At 37.8% G+C, this 12,419-nt stretch overlaps 1 protein-coding gene across 1 annotated transcript in view; it reads right to left on the bottom strand.

The window, feature by feature from the left end:
• Positions 1–469: 469 nt before the first annotated feature.
• ATAD2B (ATPase family AAA domain containing 2B) overlaps positions 470–12,419 on the bottom strand; it is a 152,189-nt gene continuing 140,239 nt past the window's right edge. The window contains exons 25-28 of the mRNA XM_011235412.3: positions 10,559–11,242; positions 7,264–7,391; positions 6,812–6,940; positions 470–4,087 (exon numbers count right to left, since the gene is read on the bottom strand). Coding sequence (XP_011233714.2) covers positions 4,046–4,087; positions 6,812–6,940; positions 7,264–7,391; positions 10,559–11,242 — 983 coding nt within the window. The 3' untranslated portion in view covers positions 470–4,045. The remainder of the gene's footprint in view (positions 4,088–6,811; positions 6,941–7,263; positions 7,392–10,558; positions 11,243–12,419) is intronic.

Raw genomic sequence — 12,419 nt, 5'->3', positions numbered from 1 at the left:
TAGGAACTTCTATTGAGTAGAATTAGTATACTAATCTCAAGACATGAAAAGGTAGCTCATGGTAGACAGCAGAAACATGGGCAATCTAAAGCCAAGAACATTCTATTGCTATGAAGTAACAAGCCCCTCAAAATTCTGGTATGAACTCTTTCTCCATATTTAAATTCTGTGTACTATTCTGTGTACTATCCAAAGTATGCTGATAACTATCTGAACAAAGAGAAAAACACTATAAAGTAAGTTAACCAAACTACCTGATCATCTGCTGTAGCAGTCTTCCATATAGAAAAACAAATTTCAGAAGTAATCTATTTGCTTCTATAGGACACATTTTAGATAATCTTTAACTGAAATTAAAACCACATTTACTCAACAGAAAAAACTTTTAGCTAAAAAATACTGAGGGCTACTAAAATCTAAAAGAACACTACAAGATTTTGGTGGGTGCTTAACAAACATCAACGTGCTGACCAGAGGAGTTAAGATGGCAGAGCAGAAGGGGGACCCTATGCTTGCCTTGCCCCTTGAACACAGCTAGGTAAATAAACATCAACATGCCCTGACCGCACAGCAGAGGAGTTCAGCTAGGACAGTAGTGCTGCACTTGCAGCCAGCAGCAATCATCGTCAGGCTAAAGAAAGACAGGTTTTTCTTGTCATCTTTATTCAAGTATTTCACAGCAGTTATATTACAAATTACAGTAAATGTTCAAAATTCCAGAATTCAAAAATTAAATAATTTACTTCAAACTAATGTAAAATGAAGTCAAATGCAAAACATCAATTTAACACAATTCTAAATTAAACTATAAACCCAAAACAGACCATAGTTGATGAAGTCTACTTAATCTACGAAGTAGACATACATGACTGAAACCAAAAAGGACTCCCAAAATCTAAATAACTGAATGTACAAAATACAAAAGATGCAGGTACAAGTCCAAATTCAAGCTTACAATGTGATTACAAATAATAATTATAATAACAATGGCATTCAGCTACGGACCTGACACTGAAGATACCTACTGAATAGCACCATAGCTGAACCAACTTAATCAAAAAATGGGAAGATATTACCACCCCACTCCCTAAAAATAAAATCCAGTAAACCTACAAATACATTGGCATATGAGAAAAATCAAGTCATGAAAGGACATAAAACAAAATAAAAAAAATTAATCACAGGTGAGATTCAAGCTCAAAAACACAATTAACTCCACAGCCATCAGTTTCAACCCTAGTGCGGTTCCATCATCTTCAAAAAGCTCCCATGGTCCCCACAGCTGAGCATTAACTATTGTTGGGCTGTGCTGTGATACATATTTTACTGATCTGAGAGCAAAGTTTTACACAGGAGCTATCATTTATAATGCTCACAATAGGAAATAAGAACAGAGGTCAATTTGTACATATTTTTGTCAATGCTATACAGCAAAAATTAAGAACTTACAGAAAGGTAAACAAAATTGAGTCCACTTGGATAATTTCACAAGCTGCTTTAAACTATAGAATCACCAGATATCTGTAAAGTAAGCAAAACTGGTATGTGGTTTTTTTGGGGGGGCGGGGGAAGGGGAGCAGAGGAGTTGATACAATTTCAGCTAATTTTTCTCCCCTTGGCATTAGATTGGCTTTCTCTTTAAGACCTAAACTGTTCAAAGTGGCAGTTCCTATCATACTGAGGTTGCCTCCTACTTCTCCACCTATATCAAGGTTAAAATAAAAAAACTTGATCTTTTGGAAGCATTTTAATGCTGAACATAAAGAAATTTCCCTTGTCAAACCCACTGATGGCTAAAATCTTAATTAACTTGTACAAATTTAGTGACCTACTAAGAACATGTGCGGTTTTTTTTCCTTTCACAAGTGCTGCTGTTACTTGAACAGAATGCATCTGAATTAGAGTAACTGGAATAAATATTTAAAAAAAAAATAGTGCAGCAAGAACCTGAGACTTGCAAAAAACCCTTTTAGCAGAAACTTGCTACAAAAAATCTGCTACATCTTATTTCATCAAATCTTTAAATTCTGTAACAACTTCCATCAAAATACAAAATGCTAATGTATTAGACAGTAAAATAGTCTGAACTGGTATGATGGTAATAAATACTAAAGAAAGCATGAAAATCCTCCCAATAATCAAATTAGAGGTTTCAAATAACCTCCCCTTTAAAATGGTTCATCGTTAATCGCACTTGTCCACCTTAAAAATACAGTGTGTCTACATGGGTAGCATCTTGAATTATATGACTGAATATTATGAAAACTTCATAGACTAGGTATAAAGAAAAAAAGTGGCATTTTTACAAAATTAAGCTATAATTAGAAGGCGCAAAATGTTAATGTAAATGCAAAGAAGCACTTCAGATTACTGCAGTAGCCTACAGCCAAAGTGTGCGCTCGGCGCTGGCATCGGGCACACTACAAACAGCCAGAGACAAGGAGACAAGTACCTTAGCTTCAGCATGTAAACGGTGGCATAGTGATTACAGGACTCTGTAAACACTATTGGTAACTAAAATACAAAAAGCTGAGGTAGCTCAGTATCTCTGCAGTAGTCCAAGACCATTTGCTCTAATCAAAATCCAAACTACATGTGTTGCATATATTGGAAAGACACACCTGCAGCTAACAGCTATAATGAATGAAGATATCAAGCCAACTTGTCAAAATTTTCTACTTTTTTTGTTTAAAAATCATCTGATAAAAAAATGTCACTGCACTCCCTTTGCCTCTTTGCAACTGCCTAGACTGTGTCTCCAAATTTGTAGAAAGTTTTTGTAAAACTAGTAACCCATAATTAATTTTAGGTAAGTACAATTCACAGATATCACTCAACAAGATCCAAAATGGGTTCCAATCAAAATGAATAGTTGTGAAGGTAAGCTTATGGTAAGGGATTTAAACATTAATACTGTCATTCAAGGACCATACCAAAGCTCACCTGCAACTACGCATAAAGAAAATGAATTTCATGGAGCTTCTAACAAATTCCTCTTTTCTGTCCATTTGGCAAGTCCTGGCTTTAAAACAAAACAGTAACAATTTACTATACATGAAATCATTCTTCTCTGGGAACTCAAACATGAATAACTATTAAATTGCCACTGAGAGAGGAAAAGAATGTCGTTCTCTATTTAATTTCTGGTCATCATTGTCAGCAATACTGTAAAGTGTGTAAGTTTTTTGGTGGACAGTGTATTATTTATTGTTGTTTTATTTTGTGTTTCTTCAACAGAAACAGACCATACAGGAAAACTTACCATTTAGTATATCATGTGACTTAATGACTGTCTTGAGTTTTGAAAACAAGATAGACATTTTATACCAAAACACTGGTTTGCCTCTTAATGACACAGAGTATCAAAACTTATTTTCAAGGTTGTGACCAAAGAGACATTCTAATTCATTTGCTACAAACAAGCCCATTCTTTTGTTTAGCCTTATCTTTCTCAAATGAATTAAAAGGCACATTAAAGGCAGTTCTAAAGAGCCTAATCTAATTTCATCCAGTTTCTTCAGTTTCCCACCAGAATATACCATAGCCAACTCTAAAACAGGTTTCAGTCCATTACCCAGAGAAAAAAATAAAACAAATATGCTAAAAGGAGTAGAAAGGAGAAAGAAAAAACAAAACAAAACAGGTTGCCCACTGTTTAAACAATTCAACACAGTTAGAACTGCCCCATCCAGTTTCCTCGTGTTTGCTGGTCTGCTCCCTAAGAGATAAGTCTCCAAAAGAGAGTGCACGAAAAGAGGAGCAGAAGTGAGAGCAGTTTCTGTAGCACCAAAATCTCCAATCTGTGGGGTTGTATTTTTTATTTGTGGAAAATACAACATGTTTCTGAAGTTCTGTTTGGTTCTTGTAGGCTGGTTGGTTTCAGGTACCTGAGACAATAGCACCAAATTCAACAGAGAAAGAATGAGTGAGAGAGCACTTTACACCAAGGCTCTGCACATAATTGGTGCAATCTGAAATTGAATGGCTCAGAAGACTGCTCTGTCAGGAGCAGATTGGAGAGGATAAACCACTCATCTTGAAAAGTTCATAGGAATGTCTCAAACATATGAACTGTTCTTTCCATCTCCTACAAGGGAAAAAAGTGCATGTTACTGATTAAAGAAAAGACAAATATACTATGGGAAAATTCACTTTCAATTAACTTTTTAGAGAAAGAATTTTAGATACAAGTTAAGCTTTAATTATTTTCTGATTATAATACCATAGCTACTTCCAAATGGCTCCTATTTTGATATTTAGGCTAATGAAGATGATGCTAGTAATACTCAATAAGTGCTTATTATGCCTGATAATGTACTAAGAAATTCATATATATAGGGGCGCCTGGGTGGCACAGCGGTTAAGCGTCTGCCTTCGGCTCAGGGCGTGATCCCGGCGTTATGGGATCGCCCCACATCAGGCTCTTCTGCTATGAGCCTGCTTCTTCCTCTCCCACTCCCCCTGCTTGTGTTCTCTCTCTCGCTGGCTGTCTCTATCTCTGTCGAAAAAATAAAATAAAATCTTAAAAAAAAAAAAAAAAAGAAAGAAATTCATATATATAAATAATTTGTCCGCTAATAAGTAGCGAAGTCAGAATTTGAGTACAGGTAGCCTCCCTCCAGAGCCTGAGCCCTTCCTTTACTCCCATTCTCTCAAAGCAAAATGAATGTATTCAGTATAGTAAAACTTGTACCAAAAGTAGAAGGCACCTGTTCCCATTGTTACTCACTCTAAACAGAGCTGAAAACAAAAAGCGGGGGGAGCCAGAAAGAGTCACTGCCATCACCACAAGGAATGCCACTCACTGGTGATTCTGCTGTAAGTCCCTTTCCTCCCTAAAAAAGGCCCTAGATTACAGGGTTCCACATCCCCAACTGAAAAACATTGCACTGCTGAAGACTATTCAACCCATTCAAGCTAATCAAATGTCAACCCATGTGAATAAACAAGTTCTGGAATTTTAAAAAAAAGTAAAGAACTCTAACCTACACATTTCATTCAGATGGTCAAGTGTCCAATACATCTAAGACATTTGGTTTTCCTTTCCCCCTCTGAACACCTGAAATTATATTCTATATCGCTGTACAATAGGCCAGATTATTGTCTAATCAAGAAGTTCTCATATCAGATCAATAAAAATCACTCGTGCTAAATGTTTCGTCATATTATTACTGAATAAGGAAAAAAGTCAGATTATAAAACAGAATATACAATATGATCCCAATTTCTAAGTATGTATTCACATACTTATACACATTATGCACATCTAGACATTTTTAAAGGACAAAAGATATCCCAAAAGATTAACACTGACTAGTTTCCTCTAGATGGTGGGATATGGATGATGTTTTTATTTTCTCCTTTGTGCTTTCTTATTATTTCTATATATTGTATAATGACGGTGTAGATTCATAAAAATGTAACTCATAAAAATGTGATTAGAAAATAACTTTTAGGGGCGCCTGGGTGGCACAGCGGTTAAGCGTCTGCCTTCGGCTCAGGGCGTGATCCCGGCGTTATGGGATTGAGCCCCACATCAGGCTCCTCTGCTGTGAGCCTGCTTCTTCCTCTCCCACTCCCCCTGCTTGTGTTCCCCTCTCTCTCTGGCTGTCTCTATCTCTGTCAAATAAATAAATAAAATCTTTAAAAAAAAAAAAAAAGAAAGAAAATAACTTTTAAATGCTCTCTCCCTTTGATTCAAGTCCAATATTCCTTATTGAACATGGAAAATAATCACATCCTCTACATATAAATCTTTAATATACTAGAAATGCTCCTTAAAAGCAGGGACTTCGTCTCATTCATTTTTTGCAGCCCAAACATCTAGCACAGTATCTGGAACAACAGGCATTCAGTAAGTATTTAATAATCAGACACTAGATTAACTGGGAAATGAACAGGGAATCTAAGTCACTTAGCCATTTAATGGGTCTACATTTGCTCAGATGACCTCAAAAAGCAGAAATGTGGCTTAATGATGTAAATTAGATGAACAAGTGTAAGTTCACATTTATAAGGAAGAACTCACTATGGCCCAGAGTTGTCTAGAAAAGGAATGGTTCAGGGCACACGGGTGGCGTGCGTCCAACTCTTGGTTTCAGCTCAGGTCATGATATCAGGGTTGTAAGATCAAGCCCTTTGTCAGGCTCTGCGCTCACCTCGGAGTCTACTTAAGATTCTCTCCCTCTGCCCCTCCACCCGCTCGCACGCACACCCCCTCTCTCTCTCAAATAAATAAAATCTTTTAAAAATTTTTAAAAAGAAATGGAACGGATCACCTCAAAGTGTCTAAGCAAAAGGACAACCACTCCTTTGTGTGTCCATCTCATAAGACTAGATCTGATGAATAAGATGACTTTTAAGTTCTCTTGTAATCACTAATGGGATAGCAAACAGGTCTCACTCCCTAGGCCCACTCCCTTAATCAGCAGTGGCTCCCTCGGTAGCAGTGGTAGGACTGTGAGGCCATCCCCACATTCAATAGGCCCAAGTGATATGCTCAGTGTTATCGGTAATAAGCAAGGGACAAGAGAATTGTGACATGCTATACTAGGTATCTGCCAACCCAGAACCACGAAGTTCTGTTTTGATAAACCAAGAATCCCAGATTACTTCTGTCCTGAGACAAATGATACAGAAAGGATTTATTCTTCAAACTATAATGCCTAATGAGTCTTCTAATTGTAAATCTTTGAAACATTCTTCAGTTACTTGGTGAAAGGTATAGGCTAGAAAACTGTTTTCCTCTTTTTTTCTCTGGGACAAGTAAAAGCAAATATTTGTTTATTCTAAGGATGAACTGAGCACTTACCTCTACAAGTTGTGATTTGTCATAATCTTTACGATGACGATAGATGCACTGACTAAGAAGAGAATATAATCTCTCAAGTTGATCAACTGCCAGATTGTTGCTTTTATCTACCAACAAATCAAGCAATTTCTAAGAAAAATTAGAAGAGAATAAAATGAAGTTTGGTCTCATTTTCACACTGAAACAGTATATTCAAATGGCTAGGCAACAGACACCATAGGCTATGGTGTAACAATGACACATTTAGAAGATTCTAAGGCTTACTTTATTACCAAGACCATTCTCTAAACCCCTCAAAACACACATAACTCTTTTTTTACCAGAAGCCCTAAAGCACTTATATTTGTAGGTTAAAGCAAGAGATTATCAAAACTAGTTTTATTCCACTGCCTACAAACATATCCAAATCTCTTTCCATTCATTTAAGACTGACTGGGAACAGTGAAGTTTACCTTCAATCTCTCATGATCAACTATGAGAGGTGGCACAGGCTCAGAGGGCTCTTCTGGAACCAGTTCCAGGCTTGTTGTTTTTGCCTGCTCTAAAATTAACTTACGATATTTCTTTACTTTAGAAGCACCTACAAATTGAAAAAAAAAAATGCACTGCAGCAAGTAAAAGTTAAGAAAAATCAAGCTTAAACAACTATAAATTCTTCTACCCACCACAAAAACTTTTTGGAATAAGGGTATATTCTTTAAATGATAATTTTTTAAAATAAGTAACCCAAATTGAAGAAAATTAAACCACAACTATGAAAGCCAAGTTATGCTAGAGTATCATCTAATAAACACAGCCACTTAAAGGAAGAGAAAAGCTATCATCATCTCTAAGCACTAACCTATAAACAGTCTTCACTCTCTTTATGATAGCCACCATTTTAAAATTTAGAGCTTTCAGGAACTGGAAGAGGGGACGCAACCTAGAAAAGCAGATACTCACACCAAGTGAGGCCAATCTGTCTACGTATTTGCCTTGCAAGTAAAAAAAAAAAAAAAAAAAACACTTCCTCAACATGAACTGAAATTTTTCTCTTTTACACTGCCCAGATTTCTATCAGAAATTATCTTGTTTCTAACATTTTTTTCTTAAAAATATAAGCCCATTTAAAGTGTAATAGGACTAGTGATCTTTCCTACCTCAGAGTAAATTACTATAATCGAATTATTTTCCTCTCAACATCATACTGAGACCAGCTACACTGAAAACAAACAGAAATTTTGAGGTGGCAGAGCATAATTTAACAGAACCAGGCACTCTGAGAGACAGAGAGGGCAGATAGGCCATAAGCCCTATGATGCCCTAGGTAGGCATACTTTAAGAAGCCAAGGGGGAAGGAACACAAAGACAAACTCAAACTGTTTCAGAACTTTAAGATTTTCTTTATTTGTCAGAGAGAGAGCAGAAGCAGGTGGAGTGGCAGGCAGAGGGAGAAGCAGGCTCCCTGCTGAGCAGGGAGCCCTATGTGGGACTAGATCCTAGGACCCTGAGATCACGACCTGAGCTGAAGGCAGACACTTAACCAAATGAGTCACCCAGGCGTCCCTGTTTCAGAACTTTATAAAGGAACTGTCCGATGTCACAAACACTAATGACACAAACACTTCCCCCTCCCTCCTGTGTTAGTTCTCTTATTCCCATGTCTTTCAACAATTCCCTCTAATCAATGCTTGCTATACAGATAAATAGTAAAAGAACCAAAATATTGCTTTGGGAAACATATACCTCCATGTAGCAGAGAAATTTTATATTTCAGGCAGCCTATGGAGTGAAAGCCTTTATTTATGGTTCAATTACCATATGCTAAGAGTTTTGTTAAGAAATTCGGATCCTCATTACCAAATCCATGGACATCCAGGAGCCTGAGAACTTGCACTAGGTAACACTGCCCTGACAGTTACAAGTGAAAACTTCAGATACAGCCTTTATACAACAAATATCTTTAAAGATTTTAGATAACCAATTGAACATAATATTAATTTAAACCTCTTCTGCAAACATACTAAAATCTCATAGTGAAAGAACATTAAAAAGGACTCCTCACCCCATATCCAAAGTGCCTCATCAGCAAGATCTCTCCCTTTCTCCCCACTCTGTCCTAGTCATTACTTAACCCTAGCTTTAACACGTTTAAAATCCTGTCTGTATGATAAATATAAATAAATAAATACCAGAATAAATACTGCCCTTATGGGGCACCTGGGTGGCTCAGTCGGTTAAGCGTCTGCCTTCAGCTCAGGTCATGATCCCAGGGTCTTGGGATCGAACCCCATGTCGGGCTCCCTGCTCAGCAGGAAGCCTGCCTCTCCCTTTCCCACTGCCCGTTTGTGTTCCCTCTCTCACTGTGTCTCTGTCAAATAAATAAAATCTTAAAAAAAAAAAAACCAACTACCTTCTATTATTAAATATTGAAAAGAAAGAAAAATTCTCAACAGGTAACACTTGAGAACATGGGGCGACTGGGTGGCTCATTCAGTTAACCGTCTGCCTTTGGCTCAGGTCATGATCCCAGGGTTCTGGGATCAAGCCCTGGCAGCTGGCATCAGGCTCCCTGCTCAGTGGGAAGCCTGCTCCTCCCTCTCCCATTCCCCCTGCTTGTGTGCACTCTCTCTCTCTGTCAAATAAATAAAATCTTAAAAAAAAAAAAAAAAAGACCAGTATCACACATCTCTCTTTATCCATTAAGAGAATTCTAAGACTTTGAATAATATCTTCCTACTTCCTAATTCTGCTAGAGGATTCAAAAACTGGCAGCAAAAAACTTTTCCCACATAGCCCAAATCCCAGGCAAAAGCTATATATATTCCAGACCATTGAGCGAACATAATAAAATTTCAAAATACCTTAGTTATAAGAAGAATACCTGTTCAGGATGAAAATGTATATTCAAAGGGTAGATCTCTAATGCACCCCTTCGCACTACGGGCTAAAGAATGATAAACAAAGCCAGGCTAGAAACTCCCAGGCCCTCTTTTCTGCTGCTTCTTAAAAGAATCACATAGCCATAGGAAGGCAGGAGCTAGCAGAGTGCTCTGAGTCTGCAAGGCAGATCTGACAGCACGGGTTCTGCTGCTTCCTATACCACTGGCTTTACAAAGCAATGGAGCCTCTTAGACTCAACATCCCTTAGATTCGACTAACAGTGAATGCTTGGAATGAATATAGTTCAGTATGTGCCAGGTACAAGAAGAGGAGATTAATATACATGACTTAGTCAATTCCTACAGTGACACCACTCTGAAGTTTAATTTAGAAGATGGAAAAACAAGGTTGGAGAGCATAAGTAACCAGCTCAAAGTCACATGATTATAATGAACAGGAGTGGTAATTAAACGTTAAGTATAGGTGAGCATAGCATACCATACTGCTTTAGTATCCAAGTCTTCTCAGCCCAGCCTACCCCACCCTAATCATTCCTATTAGAATTACATCTTCTTAACACCTGTGGGTTTACTCAACCTTTAGCCATAAATCCATTAGGACAGGGATAATAATCAGGTGGGAGGCAAAACAGTAAGCAGCCAGGAAAGCAATGCATTCTAGACCATAATCCTCTGAAACTTCCACCAAAATTTACTAGGCATGTGTATGTACACTTTCCCAGGGAAAAAGATAAAAACTTTAACAAATTCTCAGAGGGGTATAACTGCTTATCAACCAGTATTACTGGAGACCAAACAAAATACGCCATTAGTTAACTCTGGAATTTAAAATTTCAGAATATTTTTTAAAAAATATTCACTCTACCTTCTTTATCCAGCTCTGCATCTTTAACCTCCACTTCAGGGCTAGGTTCTAACTTCTCATTACTGCTACATTCCAGGGCCTCTAGTTTCTCGGGATCATCTCCATGATGTTCATTTGAAATTTCTGGTTTTTCTTTTGACTGGTCCTCCAGGACAATCTTTTGTTCAGAACTACATTTGTCTCCACTACCACAGAAAGAAACCACTTCAGCCTTGCCATTCTGACACTCCAGAACAGGTATTCCTTCAAAACTGTCAGTGGAGGCCTCACCATTTAGACAGCTTCCTTTAAGGAAAGACTCTTTCCTAGATGTCTGCTCTGGATTTAGAGAACTGCTGCTGTTGACAAGGAGAGACTCATTGGAACTTTCCTCTTCAGTAGATGCGAAGTTCTCCTTTGTGCCCGCTCCACTGTTAAGCCTCTGCCCCTGGTCCATGTCCATGATGTCACATGATGATTCGTCATTGGTCATAGAGAGGTCTCCGGTCTCTTCACCATTTTCTTCATGGCAGTCAGTGCTTACCTCAAACTCTCCATTCTCTAGCAACTTCCTGTCCTCCGTATGGTTCTCATAGTCTGCAAATTTAGTGTCCTCTTCATCTTTTTTTAAATTATTGACTTTTCTTTTCTTAATAATTCCTTTACCCCACTGTGATCGCCGCCTTGATTTTCTCCGAACTCGAACTATTTTAGAGAGAAAGAAAACAGGTATATAGAACTTGGAGTGCAACACTTGTTTTACAAATGTTCTCTATATTAAGACCCAAAAGAAACTAAACCCCTACTGGTGTAACACACAAGAACTACTTAGCTCTTGACATACATGCTGACTAATCCCCACAACCTACAAGTAGAATGAATACGAAGTCAGAGACAAAATCTCAAGAATGAAATTTTTTAAAAAATTGAATATGACTACACCCAGCATTAATTTTCTTCTATTTTCCTAGATTCTACTTTACAGCTATTCCTAATTCCTCACTTTCAGGGGCCAAGCATATAATATCTACATTTAGGGAATGACCAACCACATTACCAGGCTACCTAGAAAACTGGGGGCCACAGCCCTGGATTTCCACCAGGAAAATGAGTGCTTTGCCAGCAAAATCACCCCAAAGCTCCTAAACCATGAAAGAAAATGAACACATGAGCCGGTATATCAAGACAGAACTGTTACAGGTGTCCCACAGAGAACTATCCACTGCCTCTCCTTCCAGAAGAAGGAATTACCCACAGAAAGTATGGTTGTGGACAGAAACCCTATGAAGTTTATAGAGACAATCTGGTTAGACAACTGTTAGCCTCCTCTACTATAAATGGTTCACCAAGCAGGATCAACTGGTTACACAGTCGTCATGTGAAAATATGTTAAAAAAAAAAAAAAAAAAGGGGGGGCGCCTGGGGGGTTCAGTTTAGTTAAGCATCCGACTCTTGATTTTGGCTCAGGTCATGATCTCAGGATACTGAGTCTGAGCCCCACGTTGGGCTCTACACTCAGCACGAGGTCTGCTTGTCCCTCTCCCTCTGCTCTTCCCTCTGCTCTCCCTCAAATAAATAAACAAAATATATATATCAAAAAAAAAAAAAAAGAAAGAAAGAAAATGTGGAAAAAAGTTAAGGCCTCCGCTATCAAGGCAGCAACAACATTAACAAACATTGAAAATAAATATTTGTTCAGTAATATAAAAAGGAAGACCTACAGAAGTTGTAAAGACTATATTCATCTCTAGATGCCAGAAAACGTCATAAGCTTGATGAGTACTTCCAGTAACAATGGGCCCAGGAATCTTTAATTCCCCATATATGTGTTTTTCAAACTTTTCATCCTTTCATCTTTAATCCTTACTAAGTCTCTGTAAAG

The sequence above is a fragment of the Ailuropoda melanoleuca genome, chromosome 4 (genome assembly GCF_002007445.2).
Source record: "Ailuropoda melanoleuca isolate Jingjing chromosome 4, ASM200744v2, whole genome shotgun sequence".
Taxonomy (NCBI): domain Eukaryota; kingdom Metazoa; phylum Chordata; class Mammalia; order Carnivora; family Ursidae; genus Ailuropoda; species Ailuropoda melanoleuca.
This window is presented reverse-complemented; position numbering and strand designations above follow the sequence as displayed.